The sequence below is a fragment of the Rattus norvegicus genome, chromosome 3 (assembly GCF_021556685.1).
Source record: "Rattus norvegicus strain SHRSP/BbbUtx chromosome 3, alternate assembly SHRSP_T2T, whole genome shotgun sequence".
NCBI lineage: Eukaryota > Metazoa > Chordata > Mammalia > Rodentia > Muridae > Rattus > Rattus norvegicus.
In genome coordinates, this window is record NC_141536.1 from 17,028,209 (window position 1) to 17,048,467 (window position 20,259).

The 20,259-nt window shown below is 44.7% G+C and overlaps 1 protein-coding gene across 1 annotated transcript; it reads right to left on the reverse strand.

Moving 5' to 3' along the window:
• Positions 1-1,598: 1,598 nt before the first annotated feature.
• Psmd5 (proteasome 26S subunit, non-ATPase 5) lies at positions 1,599-19,230 on the reverse strand. The gene is given in 10 exon segments (NM_001106569.2): positions 1,599-2,360; positions 5,084-5,224; positions 7,229-7,338; positions 8,354-8,545; positions 11,227-11,369; positions 13,176-13,285; positions 14,001-14,129; positions 14,412-14,525; positions 15,429-15,573; positions 19,035-19,230. Coding segments are annotated over 10 exon segments (1,515 nt in total). The 5' UTR covers positions 19,208-19,230; the 3' UTR covers positions 1,599-2,102.
• Between the last annotated feature and the right edge of the window lie 1,029 nt (positions 19,231-20,259).

Sequence of the window (20,259 nt, forward strand, 5' to 3'; positions counted from 1 at the left end):
GGTCAAACCTATTCAAACCACCACTTACGAAATGCAAAATAGTAACGTATAGCTCTTACTCAATCTGAATTTTAAAAAAAGCACAATAAAAGCAGAATAAGAGCTAGTGGCACACACCATTAATCCCAGCTCTTGGGAAATCTGAGACAGGTGAATCACAGTGAGTTTCAGGACAGCCAGGAACTCAGGGATCCAAGAGAAGCCCTGTCTCAGAAAAACAAAACAAGACAAAGCAAACATGCCATACACAGGAGAGAGGGCACTCCTCTGAAAACCTGAAGTTAAATAGTTGAATAATTAAGTCAACATCATGACTCGGGAAGGTGGTTGGCAGCATCAAGAGGAATCACCATTTAATGGACACAAAACTTTAGTTTTGAAAGAGTTTTGGAGAGGGACAGCAGTGATCATTGAACACATCTACACATAAATAATGCACTGAAAAGTACACTTACAATAGTTATACTTCACCATGTGATATACATGTGTATATGTTTATTTTACTGCAACCAAAGTGGGAAAACATAACATCACGAGAGTCATTAAAACAAGTCATTTTGAATATTTCATGCCAGGAAGGATCTGACTGTAGCCTAATTAGTGATATCGGCTGTAGACACATGATCCGTGTGGAAAAAGGAAACTTGGATTGGTGGAGGAGAAATGATGCAACTAGACCAGGATTCCAGTCATTAGAAATTCACGTTACAGGAACGGATGATTTATCAACCTCAGCACAGCTTAAAAGAAACAATTCCTGGTTCCAAAGCTCACGCAGAAACCCCTAGATGAATGTTCTGAGTAGAGAGCTTTGCTGTTTAAATAGAGTGACACTGGGAAAAGTTGAAACAGTGACAGGGCACCTTGGTTTGTACACGCTGACCCTTCTGAGTGACAGGGCACCTTGGTTTGTACACGCTGACCCTTCTGAGTGACAGGGCACCTTAGTTTGTACACGCTGTCCCTTCTGAGTGACAGGGCACCTTGGTTTGTACACGCTGACCCTTCTGAGTGACAGGGCACCTTGGTTTGTACACGCTGACCCTTCTGAGTGACAGGGCACCTTGGTTTGTACATGCTGTCCCTTCTGAGTGACAGGGCACCTTGGTTTGTACACGCTGACCCTTCTGAGTGACAGGGCACCTTAGTTTGTACACGCTGTCCCTTCTGAGTGACAGGGCACCTTAGTTTGTACACGCTGACCCTTCTGAGTGACAGGGCACCTTGGTTTGTACACGCTGACCCTTCTGAGTGACAGGGCACCTTAGTTTGTACACGCTGACCCTTCTGAGTGACAGGGCACCTTGGTTTGTACACGCTGTCCCTTCTGAGTGACAGGGCACCTTGGTTTGTACACGCTGTCCCTTCTGAGTGACAGGGCACCTTAGTTTGTACATGCTGTCCTTTCTCTTCTGACTCTGGACATTAGGAGCCAGAGTGCCTCTCTGATCACCCCACACTAGACTTCTTAGATCTGAAACCCTCAATGATGATCACCCACTGATGAATGAAATGCGTTAAGGAAACCTTCTGGTTAAAGCATCATCACACCCCCTTCCTTGTAACCACAGCATAGTAAAAGCAACACACAGCCAAAGTACCAATGCCAAACAAGTTTTAATTTATTTTCAAAGGAAAAGTAACCAAGAAATCTTATTAAAACTATTTATTCCTGTATACAAATAATACAATCCGATGATTCTAAATGACTTAGTTTTTAGAGACTACCCAAGATTTTGAGGCAAAATCAGATAAGGAAAAAGAAAATATGGTTAAGAGAATCCAGAATCATTTTGGCTTCATTTTAGTTTTAAACAAGGTCAAGAGTGTACCCATGGAAACTTTGAGAAAACCAGTCTTTGACCTTGCAGCAAAGACTCCAGTAGCCAGAGGACTCAGAAAAGCTCGAGTGCTCTTAGGCTCCTGCTGCTTTCGCTATGTTCCAAGCACCAGGTCCACACAGCATTTAAGTAGGAACGACACTGCTGATGGTAAGACTGTGTCCGAAACTCCATGACAGCTCTGGGAAGGCAGACGTCCTGCGGAGTGGAGCATGGATGGAATCATGTACCTTGAGAAATTCTGGTCTGTCTTAGACGGAATCAGTCAGCTCCTTCTACGGCTGTTGTGGCAACAGGTTTCACGTAGTATGGCCCTTCACTTAGGTACGTTCTGAGCCTCAAATAATTTGAGTTCCCAAAGATCTCTGCAACTGTCTTGGAATTGGCGAGCGCTTTTACCAGTTCGTATTTCGCATCCTTTGAAGTTTTGTCATGTTCCACAGACCGGTCCATCACAAACTCCACAAAACCTGGACTGTTAAACATAAGTTTCTGAGCCCAGGGTTGGTTTGCAATAGCCTGAAATTGAAGGCAGAGAGAGAATACAATCTATAGGTAAGTTCATGAGCACAACATGATACTTCAACAGATACATGTGATGGCACAAACGTAAAAGCATCTCCCTTTATCCAAGTAAACGGAGTCCTGAGAAATGTTTTTAAAAATTCTATATATTAAAAGCTTTGTATGGGGCTGGAGAGATGGCTCAGTGGTTAAGAGAAGACAGCTACAGTGAATTTATAGACATTTAATAAAAAAATAATTAGGGTTGGGGATTTAGCTCAGTGGTAGAGTGCTTGCCTAGAAAGCGCAAGGCCCTGGGTTCGGTCCCCAGCTCCGAAAAAAAAGAAAGAAAATAAATAAATAAATAATATTATACACAAAAAAGCTTTGTAGACAGAGATGTTCATCACAATGTGAAAGCTTCAGATGTCTAATTATGGGCCTGGCTAAGTAAATTATGGCCCACTGCAATAAAGATGTTAAGACTGACTTATTTATAAGGAACACTGACAGCAGGAGTAAATCTACTGCATAAAGATACAGTGCAGTGCTTCTCAATCTTTCTTTTTTTTTTAGATTTTTTTTTTTTATTTATTTATTATATATAAGTACACTGTAGCTGTCTTCAGATACACCAGAAGAGGGCATCAGAACTCTTTACAGATGGTTGTGAGCCACCATGTGGTTGCTGGGAATTGAACTCATGACCTCTGGAAGAGCAGTCGGGTGCTCTTAACCGCTGAGCCATCTCTCCAGCCCGCTTCTCAATCTTTCTAATGCTGTGGCCCTTTAATACAGTTCCTCATGTAGTGACCCCCAACCATAAAATTATTCTTGTTGTCACTTCATAACTATAATTTTGCTACTGTTATGAATCGTAATGTAAATGTTTTAGGAGACAGATTTGCCAATGGGTTGCAACCCATAGGTTGAAAACTATGTTGATAAAGAACCCATTTCTAGACAAGACTAAAACAAAGCAAAAATAAAGAGCAAAACCAGAGAAGACAACACTGCTTCAGGGACACAGGGACACACACACACACACACACATACACACTCTCTCTCTCTCTCTCCATTTTTCAAGACAAGGTTTCTCTTTGTCGCCCTCGTATACTGGAACTCACTCTGTAGACCAGGTTGGCCTCAAGCTTCTATTTTTCCCTGCTTCTGCCCTTAAATGCTGTGATTAAAGGTGTGCATTTCCACCCCAGGCAGGGTCGCTCTCAAACTTGTACATAAGACAATCCTTTGGGAATGTTCACTCTAGTACTATTTGTAACAGATATATCTAAATGTTCACTTGCAGGAGAATAACACATTGTAACTAGCCAACGGAATGGCGTCTTTCCAATGGCCTCTTTGCACACATAGTAGTACCATCAGCACCATCCTATTGACCTGCATCTGTGATGGTGATGAGGCTTCGGGAAAGAGGACACAAATGGGCCTGGGCAGCAGTGAGGAGCATGCAGCGAGTGCTTTCCTCTGGAAATACTGCACTTCAAATGAGTAAATAGTAAAACCAAAATGAGCTGCAAGCACCCGACTTTGTGATTTAAAATTTCTCATTTTCAGTCTTTTGCAAGTTTTAAAAGAATGAGCTAGCAACCTACCTGTCTATCAAAAGCTCAGTACTACATTCAGTATGTTTGCAGCCCAGCTGCTTCCTCAGGCCAGCAGTACCAGCCAGCCACCCACTAGGTCAGAGCTCAGACAGAACAGGAAGGAATACCGTGCCTCATCAATGCAGATACTGCTTCCAAGGTGAAGCACTGAGCACGTTTAAAGTCTCACTGTTTTATACCTAAAGTGGCAGTGTCCAAGATGACAGGAATACCTGTGCTCTTTAAGACCTGCTTTGGGAAATCTTCCTCTCTCATTCCTCTCAGCAGGGCCTAATGTGCAGCCTGGATCCTGTGGTAAGACCAACACTTAGCAAATCCAAAGTGCTAGGACTAAGAAGGCAGACAGACACTAGACACTTGGCTTGGCTGGGGAAGGAGCTGTTTATACATAATGCATTATTTTATGTGAGTACACTGTCACTGTCTTCATGCACACCAGAAGAGGACATCAGATCTCATGACAGATGGTTGTGAGCCACCATATAGTTGCTGGGAATTGACTGGAAGAGCAGTCAGTGCTCCTAACTGCTGAGCCATCTCTCCAACCCTTTAGCTATAATTTTATCACAATTATGAAATTATAGTAATTTTACAAAACCAACTTTGTAACTATTTATGGTGTGGCTCCCTCCATAGATAGGAAGTTGGAGAAAAGGCCCAGCTTCTAAGAGGGCAGGGAAACTGGATGTCTGTTGGATGAACATCACACATGAGAACCAGGATCACTGAACTCCACTGTACAAGACTTAGGAGATGTGCACTGGGGCTACTTCTTGAATACGTAAGAGGTTTACAAGCCAAGTTAGCAGTGTTGAGGTCAGTAGCCACAGCAAAGGTCAGAGGTGAGAACCAGGCAGCCTGGCATCACCAGAGCACCAAGTGCAAGAAGGGAACGTGGGAGTCAAGGCTAAAGCTGAGCAGAGTCAAGGAGGTGGATGAATCTGTGCTCCAACAGCAGCAGCTTAAACCTCAGACAGTACTGAGGCACATGTGTCTCTCTCAATGGCCTCTCAAGTGAGGGCAGAGACTGCTGCACACAGAGGCTGGCTCACTCTAGTGCTGTGTTGAGCTGGCAGTCACAGAAGCATCTGCGGAGCACAGAATACCTACTGTGAACACTTTCAAGGCAGCACAGTGTAGTTCAGGGAAGGGCTGGTTACTGATACCACGGAAGAGCTCCAGGGAGTCTCGAGACACGGAGGAAAACCAGGACTCTGTCATTCCCAGGAAGTCATCAGTCTGCTGCTCAGGCTACAACACAGAAAGGAAATGTCACCACACCTGGGGAAAAGTATGTAGTGGAGTCAGAAAGCCTGGCATCAATGGCATTCTGTGAGCTACCCTTGGAGAACTCATGTCCAAATCTGGAAAACTTCCATTTTTGTCAGATGGGATGACACAGTCACTAGGGCCTCTCTAGTGCTATTACTCTGTGATTCTATGCTACATTTAAGATCTCAGTAATCAAGCTGTTGAAGTGGCTCAGTGAGTAAAGGCGCTTGCTGTGTGAGCTTGACAACATGAGTTCAAGCCCCAGGTCTAATATAAAGTAGGAGAAAACTGACTCTATGAGGTTGTCCTCCGAGCTCCGCAGGTGTCCTAGGTTAAGTGTGCCTATACATACACACCTCTCCTGCACCACTCCCCTCATTCACAACAATAACATCTAGGAAGTGAGGAGGGGTTATGGATGAGGAATCAGATTCCTGCATGAGTGGGCAATGCTGTTGCCAGAGGAAATGGGCGATTAAATGAAAATCTCAGCAACTCCCTACAGTTGGGAGGTCCCAGAGAGCACCTCCCCCATTAAAGCAGGCTATACCCATTGCCCTTGGCTGTCCATCATGACTAAATGGCAACCCTATATTCCTGAAGACGCCCACAGTTTGACTGCAAGACATAGAGAAATCAATTAACTGGCAAACTTCTTAGCGGACAGGCTCCCATAGTACCATAAACTGCTCTATGCAGGATTCAGGGGAGGAAAGACATCATTGTTCTTGCCTAGTGCTGGACCTGAACGCTGCCTCTCTGACCTGCAATGGCACAGAGTGTAATGACTGCTGTGAGGATAGCCACTGCTCTGACTGGATTGAGGCCTGCTCCAAAGCACAGAATTCAGGCTTGGTGCTGTGAGCCTTGACAAAAGGCCATACATAGCTGGGGGCTGGACAGTGTCCAGCACCCACATGGAGGTTGTAACTCCAGTTCCAGGGGATCCAATGCCCTCTCCTGGCCTCTTTGGGCATTGCACACAAGTGGTGCACAGACACATATCCACGTAAACACCCATACACATAAAATAAAATGGCCCATGGCTGAGGAGGTCACAGGTCATGGGGGTGGGGTCCTATTGCTGTCTTGCTAGCTGCTCATCTGCTCATGTTTGTACTGAGGCTTGTGCAGCTTTCAGCCTTGCTCAGAGATGCTTCTTTGTGCAATGGGCAGTGAGTGGTTGGGAGTAAGTGACTTGAACACTCGGCCTCAAGGGAGACATCTGTGTCAAGGCTCCTCAAGCCTCAGGGGACACTGCAGATGAGAGGGCAGAATGTAAGGGCTGGAAGGTGGGAGGAGGGGACAGTCTTGCATGTGCGGCCATGACCTCATGCTCTGTGCATATGGGCAGCACTAATTAGACAGGATAATAGAAAAGACAGCAAACAGACATGAAGTTGGAGGGGGCAAAGGAGGAACAGGGAGAGGACATTGGAGAGGAGTGGAAGCATGTGTATGAAACTCTTCAAGAATAAATTGGAAAATGCCATTACGAAGTTTTCAGTCATATATCGAAGGTGTTTTTGTTTGTTTTTGAGACAAGGTTTCTCTGTGTAGCTCTTACTGTCCTGAACTCACTCTATAGACCGGGCTGGCATTGAACTCAGAGCACCTGACTCTGCCTCCTGAATGGTGGGATTAAAGGTGTGCATCACCACTGCCCTGCTTTGTTCTGTTAGTTTTTTTTTTTTTTTCTTTTTTTTGTTTTTCTTTTTTTCGGAGCTGGGGACCGAACTCAGGGCCTTGCGCTTGCTAGGCAAGTGCTCTACCGCTGAGCTAAATCCCCAACCCCGTTCTGTTAGTTTTGAGTCAGGGTTTCTCTCTGCACCCTGGCTGGCCTGGAGCTCAGACCCTCCCCGCTGGGGGCTGGGCTAACTAACGTGCACAGCACCCAGCACACTCGCTTAAACTAACCAGTGCGGTGCTGACTCATCCTCCCGCACAGCCCTCTGCCCTTCAGTAACCTTCCCGTCTACTTACTGATAGGTACAGAAGAGAGGAAACTGCATCCAAACACCTAATTTTCAGCTCTGTGGAAGCATTCTTTGCTTGATAACCTATTCTCGTGAGGAGGCGTTCAAAGCGGGTTCCTGTGAAGAACGATGTGACACATAACACCTACCATTTTAACACTTACCATAGCCAGTGCTGCCCATCTCGCTCAGTGCCGTGTTCCATCTCCAGGGCGCCCGACAACCCAAACTGAGCCGAGGGACTCGGTAAGCAAACCGTACCCTCCCTTCTCCTTCACTGCTCTCTGGTAAGAGAACCTTGTCTGTGATATCTCGCAGTATCTGTCTCCCATCCCGGCTTGCTGGTCTTAGCAAAATGTCTTCAGACTGTCTCTGTGCAGGGGCTTGACTCATAGCCTCACACTTTCACAAAGTCAAATCCCATCACATGTAATTCATGTATCCATCACGCGTGTTACGGTGTTTCTGACTGTTCTGAGCAGACTAATTCTGCTGTACACAGGAGTACAGACACTGCTGGAACCACCGCTTTCCATGCTGTATGGCTTACATCTGCAGGTGGAACTGCTGGCTCACGTGCTAACTCTGCTTACTTTTCCTGTGGAACTTCCATATTGTTTTCTATAGCAATTGTACCACTTCATATTCCGGTAAGAAAACGCAGGAGCTTTTCAACATCTGAACACTTGCTATGCTTTAAAAAAGATAATGGCCGTTGTACTGGGTATGAAGCGAAAGCAATGTATTTTCGTGCACTATAACTATCGGCCTAAAGCATACCACTACGTTTGCTGCCATTGTGCACGTTGGTAAGTGAGGAATGTGAGGCCCAGAGAAGGCACGTAAATGAAATCATACAGCTTCCATCAGTGGGAGCTGGGGCACAACATGAGCTATGCCATAAAATGCAGTGAAGGAAGACAGTAGCAGCAGACCACTCGGTTTTTGTTGGGGGAAAACCTAAATAGAGAGTGAGGAGTAAAAGTGATCATGAGACTGGGAGACAAGTTCATGATGAGGGTAAAGACTGTCCCCCACAAAAGTCGTTTCTGCAACAGTTATCCCACCAGCAGATGGACCTGAACATGGAATCCTGGCCAAAGATACAAAAGCTGAGACAAGGCACACCAACCTGTCTTCTGTAAAACTTGTTTCCCTTCAACACTGGATCCCAGGATTCCAACTGTGTCTACAGCCACACCAATCATAGTGGGGTCTTGACTGTCTGCCATTGCAAACACTTTCTCCAGAAAGACAGGGTAGCGCTCACAGATCTGCTGAGGACTATCCATGACAGCCAGGTTTCCAAAAAACTTCACAAATCCTAAAATATTTACAGAAATACACTTTAGAGAGGGGTAAGAAACACAAATTGGGGGCTCCATGTTTCCAGGGGAATATCAATAAATGCAGGCGGGAGGAGGAGACAGAGAAGCACTGAGCTGCCTACAGAGGGAAGCCAAGGAGACTCAAAGGCCCATCCTGTGATTCTGAGAACAAAAATACCACAAGGTGTCAATGGGCCTTGGGGGAGACGTAGAGGACTATCTGCTTCAGGCCAGCCTGCTTATACACTGCTTTATAGCCAGGGAGGGAGAGAAGGAAATGGAGGGGAGAGACAGGGAGGGAGGGAGGGAGGGAGACAGGGAGAACATGGGAACACCAGTGGTTGGGCGGTAAGCCTGAAGACATTACTGGCAGAACTGCTCACCAGGTGCAATCGCTGTAACAGTCCATAGACCACCCCACGGGGCATTGCCCTCGGTCACCGAGAGTGTGAGGAACCCATCACCTCACCGCAGACTGCACGGCTCTGGATACAGGGCACGGCAGTACTAATCTTCTGATATTTCTCACTCAGCTGTTGATTTTTTGAGATGGGGTTTCTCTTGTGCCCCTGGCTGCCCCAGAATCACTCTATAGACCAGGCTGTCCTCAAACACGGATATTTGCCTGCTTCTGCCTCCCAAGAGCTGGGATTAACAGCATGCACCACTACACCTGGCTCTCACCGAATTCTTAAAGAAAACCGTCGAATGCTCTAAAGAGTGCCTATGTTTTCATAACATCAGTCCACAGTGCAGTTGTCCCTGGTACAACAAATTCCAACTCATTAAGGGACTCTCCGAGTCTTTTGTTTTGATTAACTTTTAAACCAACCAAAAAACTTCCTGCACACAGCTGTTACGTGTATCATGTCTGGAACTGTATTTGCACTGTATAATGGACAGATTAAACAAATTTGATATATCTATTACGTTAACTTTTTGTTTGTGGTGAAAACACTATCCTTTCTAAGCAACACTAAGGACACCGTACACTGTTAACAGTCATGTACTGGCATGTTTCTGGCATTTTGAATGTTTTCACTCCCATCCACACAAGCATGCCCTAATATCCTCTGTAACCACTAACCTATTTCTGGGCAACTTTTCTTTAGATTATGCATGCTAATAAGATCACAGTATACGTTTCATTCACCACTGTCCTTCAGGTTTAACCAGTGTGCAAATGACAGGCTCTCTTTATTTTTATGGCTGAGTAAATAAACCTTCCACTGTACGACCTTGTATATTGCACAGTTCATATTATCTGTCTATCCACTGACTGACGTTCAGGTTGACCCTGGATCTTGCCATTGAGAATGCTGCACGTGACACGGGAGTACAGACAGCTTTTCAGCAGACTGGTTTTGTCTGCTTCGGCTACATACCCAAACGGGATTTACCACAGTCTATCTTAAAGACCCTCCAGCTTTCTGCGATGGCACTAATTTACACTCCCATCAATGCCTGAGGTTTTCTGTTTCACGGCCTCACCCTCTGCCTTTTGGCTTTTTTGATACAAGTGATTTTAACAGGTCTGGAGTGACTCTCCTCAGTGGTTTATGGGCATCTTTTCTAGAACTTATCGGCTGCTACAGGGCTTCTTTTGAGCAATGCTATTGATTATTATTATTATTTTGGCTGATTTTTAGCTGGATTGCTTTCTTGCTACTGATCTGTGTCCCTTATATTCTGGACACTGACGCTTTCCTAGCTAGAGTTTGCAAATCTTCCTCTAATTCCACATTGCTTCTTCGTTCTGGTGACAGATCTAGCAGATAGGTATCTTTCAGTTTGGTACAATCGCATTTGTTGACTTTTCCTTCTGTTGTTTGTGCTTCCCCATTACATTTTCTTTTCATAGCTTCAGCTTCACGTCCTCTCGTCAGCCCTTAAAACACTGTGTGGAGCTCTGACCCGAGGCTCTAATTCACTCTTCACTTAAATACCCAGCGTTAAGTGTTCAGCGTCATTGATTGAAAACAATGTACTTTCCACTGTATGCTTTGGGTACAGATGGTAAAAACAGGGATTTATTCTGAGTCCTCTCTTCTGTCCTATAGTCTGACGTTAGCCAATGGGATCAGTGCCTTGGGCTCTCTTTTGGGCAGTTCATCACCAGTGAAGGTTACTAACTGTGTATGCTGCTGTTGGTCCTGCAACTTCACTGAATTCATTTCTTAGCTCTGACAGTTACTTGATGGAGTCTGAAGTATTCTCCGTGTAATATCATCCCACATTTATACTTATAAATAGAACGATATCCTATCTTCCCTTTGGTTAGATAACTTTTATTTTTCTCTTACCAGTGTGTTCTAGGATTCTCAAACTGCACTGGTGAGAAGGCCCTGCTCCTGATTACAGGAGAGGCTTTCAGCAGCCCACCTGAGCACACCACCAGCTCATGGCCTGTGAGTCAAAACGCATTTCTTTTATACCTAAATAAGCTGTTATGTTAAAAGGATGCTGAATTTCTGTCAAATCGTTTTTGGTATCTGCTGGTATTGTTTCCATCCCTCATTTTAATAATCTGGTGCATCACATATATTGACTTAATTCATGGAATCACTCAGGTGTGGTCCAAGACCCCTTCACTGCACCGCTGACGGTGGTGTCTTGTAAAGGAAGCACGAAGGACGCAAAGCAGGATAACTCAAGATGTTGGAAGAGCTGCTCTCACCTGGCAGATAGAAGCCAGAGAAAGGGTCTGAATCCGCGCCAACAATTATATTGGATATCTGCTCAATGACTCCTTCTTGAGCCAAGTATTGTCGTCCATGATGGGTATATGCTAGTGATGTCACCATTTCGATACAGGTGGCTCTAAAGTCAAAAAGGACAAAAATGGAGAGCATTTTAAACCTGGTTTCACATGGGTTCTGTTTTATTTAATTATTTTCACCAAATCTGAAAAGGCCAACAGTTCTGGCTCCTTCTTCAGACGAGGGTACAAGAGTGACGCCATTTTCCCAGCTTACTAAGGTGGAGCTCAGATCTGACGCCTGACCTTCCAACTGGAGATCCAATTCTATTTCTGTAACATATTTGTTTCCTAAGAGCTTTTTCAAAAAAATTAATTTGCTTTATTTTGAAATACCAGACACAAAACAAAGCAGTATGAGCTACCATGCACTGTACCTGTTTGTAGAATTATCAACATTTCATCTTATTTTCCACAGAACTATGCGTGCCATTCACACACACACACACACACACACACACACACACACACACACACGCATGCACGCCTGTAAAGGCAGCAACACTTTCTCATACAGTAATAGCACACATTGGTAATCCTTCGGTCCCATCTGACTTGCAGGCACGATAAACAACTAAGCAGTTTAGCTGAGGCTGAGCTTAGCACCTGACCGCTTCAGTTTATCTACACCCTTGTTCATTCGATTGAGATACGAAAATGCACTGAGTGGAAGTGGCACACACCTTTAATCCTAGCACTCCAGAGGCAGGTAGATCTCTGTGAGTTCAAGGCAACACAGAGAAACCCTGTCTCGAAAAAAACAAAAAAGAAGAAAGAAAATGCTTCGAGACAAACGGAACCAGTGAGCAATGCATATATATATATATATATATATATATATATATATATATATATATATATATATGGATTTAAGAAATTCAGCCACATTACAAAAGACAACCAGAAAGTCATTTAATACCAAAAATACCTATATATGAACTATAAGTATGCCATATCTATACATATATATCACATAAGCACCCAGCAGTGAGAATGTGGATGAATACAGCAAATACTGGGCAATGTTGAGAGGACCTGGGGTTGGAACAGCAGGAGCTCTAGGAGACCCAGCTAATACTTAGCAAGGACCCTCACCAGCCATCACACTGGTTTGTATGACTAATTTACTTAATCCTCATATATTCTTCATAGAATTGTTACTGTTCTCAGAAGAAACGAGGATGTCAGACATGGTCCCACAGGCTTGTAATCCAACTACCCAGGCTGAGACAGGAGGATCATAAGTTCAAGGTTTACCTGGATTACATGTGGGCTCAAAGCCAGCCTGAGCATCTAGGCAAGACTCTTATCTCAAAATAAAAAAGTAAACGGGGTAGGGATATAGCTCAGTGGTAGTGTGATTGATTGTGTGACATGTGAGTCCTGAGTTCAATGCCTAATACTGCACAAAAGAGAAAGAACTGGGTATAGCAATGTTATAATCATTTGTCCAAGATCAAACAGGTAAGAGGTCTAAGAGCTATGAAGTTCATCGTCATTCTTTTAAAAACACTGCATTTCTTCTATCGTGTTATAGTGCTATTTGATAACGCCACTTGGTAAGATGCTATGTCATCTAAAATGGCATTTATCAAAGTGATTTGTAACTGTTTAAGTTACATATATTGAAACATATTAATCAAAGAGTAAACTTTGAGACAGAGGATACAGTCATTTGAAAACAGCTGAGAGATCTTGCAGGACTTTGCAAAGCTAAATGTATTATCATGACAAAAAGCCATTTCCTAAAATGTGAAGGTGACACCAGTACTGAGACCGCAAGCTGGGTAGTCTCCAACAGCACAGAGGACGACAGTAAGGTCCACAAAAAGGGTGTTTTACTCGAAGAACTCTCCCAGTCTACATACCTGACTAACACGTCCTCACCCGTCAGCTCTCTCAGGAGCTGGGTCACCAGTCCACTTGTGGTACAGTAATTTAACGATTCTGATGACACAGAAGAAATATCTATAATTAGCTGAAAGAACAGAGAGACAAAAGGTCAAAACAGTTCCAAATCTGTTAGCTCTCACTTTAAATCAAATGCAGAACTATATATGCACTATGTATGTAGTTGAGTTCTTTTTTTTTTTTTTTTTCGGAGCTGGGGACCGATCCCAGGGCCTTGCGCTTCCTAGGTAAGCGCTCTACCACTGAGCTAAATCCCCAGCCCTGTAGTTGAGTTCTTAACAATCCATGATTTGTTTCTAGGAAAACTGCACTGAATACAAAATAAACTACTTTCGTAGAGAAGTATTCCATCGCATCTAGGTGTATATATGCACCTTCCACCAAGGAAGCATAATCAGGGCAAGACTTGCATTAGCAACAAACATAAAATGATTCGTTCAAAGCGGCACACACACACACACACACACACACACACACACACGCATACACACACACACACACACACACACACACACACACACACACACACTCTTCCCTAATGTGTACAAGGCCTGCTAAGCACCACAAAACGAAATCGTATGGGTGCATCTGTCTGTCACATGTTCATTTGACGAGCACGTCCTGAAAGTGTAATGAAAGACACAGGGCACTGAAAGCTTTTAGCAGAAGTGGTAAAATCGGGGAATCTCTGTTTTTTGCATCGTCTCTGAGTTATCTCTTCTATGAAGGGCGTATGTATGAGGGAGGTGGGGTCAGAAGACAGCCTGTGGGATTACTCGTACCTCATACACCCTGTATCGAACAACATCATTTGTTTTCATGACATTTTTCAAATCGTCCAGCAAATTACTTTCAAATAGAGCTTCCAGTCCAGCTTGGGTTAGTGATATTCTTGACAGGGATTTGATAGCCTTATAGAAAGAAAATATTTGTCAGAAAAGTACAGAAGATTTGTATCTACTTCCTAAGTCTGATATAAAAATTATACATAAAATACCCTAATCCAACAGGTAGTCCCATTTTTGCTCCTGGGAAACCGGTGTCCCAGGAGCACGCTGCTGTTCCCGACACTGTTTACATAGGCTGAGGAAAATGGTTCATTTCTCCCTTATCCTACAAGTCAAACACTAAGCTTCCCTACCGACTTGAGGAAACCAACGTCTGACAGTCTCTGAGAGTTCCCGTGAACTCACCGCTTTAGCCACAGATAAATTCTCTCCACCAATGCAGCAGACAACCTGCCTCAGGAGTTCAGCATTACTCAGGACCTCAGTAACAGCTTCCGAATCCTCAACAATCCTCCCAATCTGGAAAAAAAGCAGAGACTCTTCCCAAACAGAACACACAGATATTTGTATGTTTTTAGTGTGCAATTATTTTACAAGTAGTTATTACAGCTATCACACAAATTACTGCAACTTCACAAAGATACGACTTCACTAATGCCAAGACACACAGGGTAGAGTCATGCTTTTAATGGGAAGGAACAATAAGCAGCGGGCAGAGAGTGGAGACAAGTGAGTCAAACTGGCATGGATCCTAGTATGTCCATTTTTAGTTGCACGACTCTTAGATAAATTACCTTCTTTGAGCTTTATAATTTTTAACTCTAGGGCAGTAAGCAGATTAAATGGATGAGGCAAAGTGCCTGCCACAGTGCTCAGTCTCCGGCATACACATGGGCAGTGAGAAAATACCACCCCACCACCCACCCTGAACTAAATACACACTTTAGAGGCGAAAAGGGAAAGCTGTGGACTGTTGTGTAACCAACTGCGGGTGTAACACCCACGACCCTAGCGGCGTACCACACACTAACAACCATGACCCTAGCGGCGTACCACACACTAACACACATGACCCTAGCAGCACATCACACACTAACACCCACGACCCTAGCAGCACATCACACACTAACACACATGACCTTAGCAGCACATCACACAAATGCTAGGATGTCTGGCAGCCAGGATGACAGCCACTACTATAATGTATTGGCTTTGTGAAGTTTACACGCATTCAAGCTTCTCCAATACAATGTAATTTAGCAAAGTAACTTCTAACCACCTGTAGAAAATCAGGTTCTACAGGCTAGGAGCTCCTTAGAGGTTTGTCTTGTTAACTCACACAGCAACGGCAGGACACTAGCGTGTCCAAGGAGTTCAGTGAGCGCCTGAGATGTTTCTGCATTTACCATTATGATTCCATACCTGGGAGAGGGTGAGGGTTTTTACAGAGTCATCAGGGTGAGTCAGTCCCCTCTGCAGGTCAAGCCTGAGGTTCCTGGCCAAATGAATTGGTTCCACTGCCTGGAGCAACCTCTCCAGAATGGATACACACAGAGCAGTCTGTTCCCTAAAGGAGACAGCACAGATCTCATTCGCATCATGTCAGACTGGAGACGACACCTAACACCTAACGCTTGCTAGTGACAATTTCCTCCTCAAGATTTTCTTCAAAGAAGCAGATTCTAGTCATTCCTTAGACAGTTAGTGTCTCTTTGTACTAAATTCTTTGTAATGCGTGGGTTGGGGCTACAGAGACAGATCAGACATATTGTCTAGCCTTAGAAAGGTCCCTCTGATAGAAGACACACACACACACACACACACACACACACAAAGATAGAAAAAGTACAGACAAATGCTATAGCTAGGGGGACAGGACCCTAGCTGCAGCAGATTAAAAGTTGGTTTAAATAGGTAAGCCTTCCAGGAGCAATAATGCTGAACTTAGTTTTAGGAAAAACCAGAATGAATGATTTACAAAGGTGTTTCAAGCAGAGGAAGTAGCAGCTTGCAAGAACACACAGAAATAAGATACTGCACTAATACTTCCAGGAAACCTTATAGAGAAGAACGTCAATGCCTGGGTCAGAGCTGGGGAGGGGCAGAGATGGCAGAAGGATAACTAAGAGTCTTTTACACCATCCGTGAAATGTAGGCTTTTCCAGAGAAGCAAGTGATCCAGTGGCTTTAAGCAGAGACCAGACACAAGGACAGTGAGCTTACATCTCTTGGGGGCTGGGATGGGACTCAGGGGTAGAATTCACACTAAGCATGTACAAAGGCCTGGGCCAACTCCTAAGGTCAAGATGACAGAAAGAACTCAGGAAGGCATGAAGGAGGAAGAGAGAGAGGCCGCACCGCAGCGTGTTAGAGAGAGTGGTTAAGTAGAAGGCAGCCAACGGATGTGGAAGGTGATGAAGGAGTGAACAGAGCAGCAGCAAAGGGAAAACGCTCGATCAGAGAGGCGAACCGACCTGAACTTGATGACTACCAGCTGCAGGGAGGGTTCTTGTTCCCAGAACAATTTACTTGTCTCTCCATAGGCCATGTAAATAAATGGGCTGAGTTATGTCTGATGCTGGTACAAATTCAACTGGCCCAGCTTTGCAAAAATGCGATGAGAATACAAACCAAAAGTCTTACAAATACAAATGAACACACTTGAGCTGGGGAGACGCTCAGTGGGTAAAGCTCGTGCCATGTGAGGAGCTGAGTTGGGAACCCACGGAAAACACTTCGTTCTAGTACTGTGCATCTGACAGTAGAATTGGCGAGATGCGTAAGGGCCAGCTAGCTTGGAGCAGTGGTTCTCAACCTCTGGATCACAATCCCCCTTTGTGAGTTGTGTGGTGAACCAACCTTTTCACAGGGGTTGTCTAAGGCCACCAGAACACAGATGTTTACACTAAAATTCACAACAATAGCAAAATTAGTTATGAAGTAGCAGTGAAAATCATTTTATGGTTGGTGGTCATTACAACACAAAGAACTGTATCCAGGTATCCAGGGTTGTAGCATTAGGACAGTTGAGAGCCACTGGCTAGGCTGACAGCGTGTGTGTGTGTGTGTGTGTGTGTGTGTGTGTGTGTGTGTGTGTTGTGTGTTTGTGTGTGTGATGGACATGAGCAAACAAACAAAAACCAGAGGTCCTGTCTCAAAAAGTTGGAAGGTAAGAATAGACTCCCTGACACTGTCTGCACACATGCACACCAGGGTGCCTGTGTGCACTTAAGTGCTCTCTCCCACTCCCCCCAGTCCCAACCCCCTGCCTAAGAATTTTTAAAAGCAGTGGTTAAACTGTATTGTGTCTAAACTGCATCAGGTTCTATGTGGCCCTGAGCCGCCAAACAAGCTAAAGGCAGTAAGTCAGTCATCCTTATTTGCCTTCTATGTCGCGTATCAGTGATCTTAGGTGTTAATTCCCCTCATGCGAACTGTCAAGATTATAGATTTACAGCAACAAAATCAGAACCCGAATCAGCATACCCTCTTACGTGGCCTAGCCAGGGTATTATGGAGACTGCCCAATGCTGTCAGAGAAGAATCGCTCCAACAAATTGCAACTACCATATACAGTACATATCCAGCTCTAAATCCCCATTAAAACTGCTTCCTAGAATGCGACCCCAGCATGTAGTAAACTGTCTTGGGAGGAGCCCTGCGAGATAGCCTGAGCTATGTACTGAGTTTGAGACCAGCTCTATACAGCAAGATCCTATCTCAAACAAACAGCAAAGCAAAACAAACAACAAAAACTGGACCAGGTAAAGACTGTAGACCTCATCTTGTATTTAGCACGTTATTTTATTTATTTTATGCCCTGTGAGTCAGGGCAGATGCAGAGAGGAACAAATGCAGCTCCTGTTTTCAGAAATCTTATAAACCACCAAGACATGCACAGAACTGTAACAAAGGGACGGTGTCCGGAATCATAAACAGAAACGATGATGTCCACTGCGTGCAAGGACCACTTGCAGAAGGAGAAAGACTTTTTGGAGAGACGGGACATCAGCTGGCCCTTCAGTCAGCAGAACTGCCTTGAGTGGAGTTCAGAAAGTGCAAGTCATGCTCTAGGACCGTTAGTCACCAGTGTTACATAGTAGGTGGGACAGATGAGCTCAGGGGAGTAAATGAAGTAGACTGGAAAAGCTGACTGGAAACGTACCAGGAAGGGCCCAAATACCAAACTATACAGTCATGATTTCACACGGTAGGCAAGGGTAACCATGGACAAGCCAAGCCAACTGATCTGAGACATTAATTCTGGTTGTAGGGTGAGGGTGAGTCAGAAAAGGAAAATAACTCTTAAAATACTGATTGTTAAAACCAACTCAATAGACGTAGCAAGAGAAAGAGAGTAAGAGCTTATTCTGAGGAGAGAGGTAGCATGAGAGAGGAGAGGTGAGAAAGCACACTGAAAGCATTCAGTGTTGACTGACTGGAACTCACTATCTTTTCAAAGTAAAATTCAAATTAAAAAGAAAATACATTAAATGATCAAGTTACCAAACTCAAGACGTTTTTAATTCAATGCTATAGATGCATATTAAATCAAAAAATGCTATCCTAACATTTTAACTCCAGTTGCAACATTAATAATTTCTACATATAATCCTGGGTCATGCAGTTTACTCTCGCTTGTAAAGGATTAATTTACACATACGGTTTTCCCTTTTTTACATCCAACATTTTCATATTCACATACACAGATCGACCTCAAACTTAAATAGCTGCACAACGTTACGCAGCTATAATGTATGTTATTAATAGGGTTTTTAATAGTTTAGAGTTTTGCTGTCTCACAAATCTGTAATACCGTACATTTTGATTCAAGTAGACAAGCATTCACTGGATACTGAAATTAAAGGGCGTGCGATAGATCCCACAATACCAGCAGAAGATCCCTTCTGAAGAGGTGAACCGTCAAGACCTGATCAGCACACACTCATAGATCTTTTTTGCAGTTGGACAGTCCGAAAAAAACCAGCGCATGCATCCCTACCCACTCAAGCCCCGGGGTTCTCTCACCGATTGTTCTGGTTAAGCAAGGAGAACAGCGGGCGAAGGCGTAGCTCCGCCGCCTGCTCGCGAAGCTCGTGGAGCGGCACAGCCTGCACCACGGACTGCAGCGCACGCAGCTCCTCCAGCGGCGCCTCCAGCCGCGCCACCTCCCGCAGGAGTGATACAGCCTGCGCCGCCATCTTGCTGGCTCCGGTCTGCCCGCCCACCTTCCAGGTTCCTAGAGCGCGTCCCGGAGTCTCGCGAGATCTGAGAGAGCGTAGCCTCCCAACAGATCTGCCAAAGTCTCGCGAGATCCTTGCTCAGAGCGGTCACCGCCCCTTTGCTTTGAGGACCGAGGTCTTGCAGTTGCCAGGCTTGCGGCGGCCGGGATAACTGATGATGAGTACGCCCTGGGAATCAAGAGGCCTGTACATGCTCTCTTCGAAGGCCTCCGTGGCGGAACCGGGATGAGTGAACCCGAAACCCAGTCCAGGTGGGCGTCAACATGATCCCCGATAACTTGGACGTGGGGCACCGTTTTGACATCTGTCAGCCAAAGGAATGCCTGATTAAGAGACGTTTGGGGCCAGTGTGCAGAAAGTTTCTGGCATCTTCAAGATTCTGTGTGTGACGGAATCACCCGAAGGATAGACGCAGCATTTAGTGCGGAGTGGAGGAGCAGGCCATGGAGGGGCTGACCTCAGACGGCGAAGGCCATTTGCAACCAGGCCAAATGAACATAGAAGTATCTGGGGGGTGGGGGGGAGGGGAAACCAGTGGTCAAGGACAATCCATATAAGTTTCACGAAAGAGAGAGAAAAAAAGTTTAAAAACCGCTGCCATCTGTGAAACACGGAATTGTTGGAGAAGGAAGAACCATTAAAAGCTAGTTGACCACCAACTTTTTCGAGTCACTGGAAAGTCTCTGATCGGAGTGGTAGACTTCATTTGGTCCTCTGTGACAAGGAGATGAGTCTGTTTTGGAAAGCATCCAGAAGGATGGGTTCTCTCTCTCTCTCTCTCTCTCTCTGTGTGTGTGTGTGTGTGTCCCTGCGACTTTATAAGGCTCTAATCCCACTTGTCTTTTGGAATAGGTTAAAGTACCCATTTCCCCATTTTATGCCATCCATGCTCACATAGAAGTATCACTAGCCATTGCCATCTCATTGCGTTACTTCACGATTATCGTACCCTTGAAGCCTAGAGGCTGACAGAGAAAAATCTTGAATTTAAGGTTCTGGTGATTGTGAAC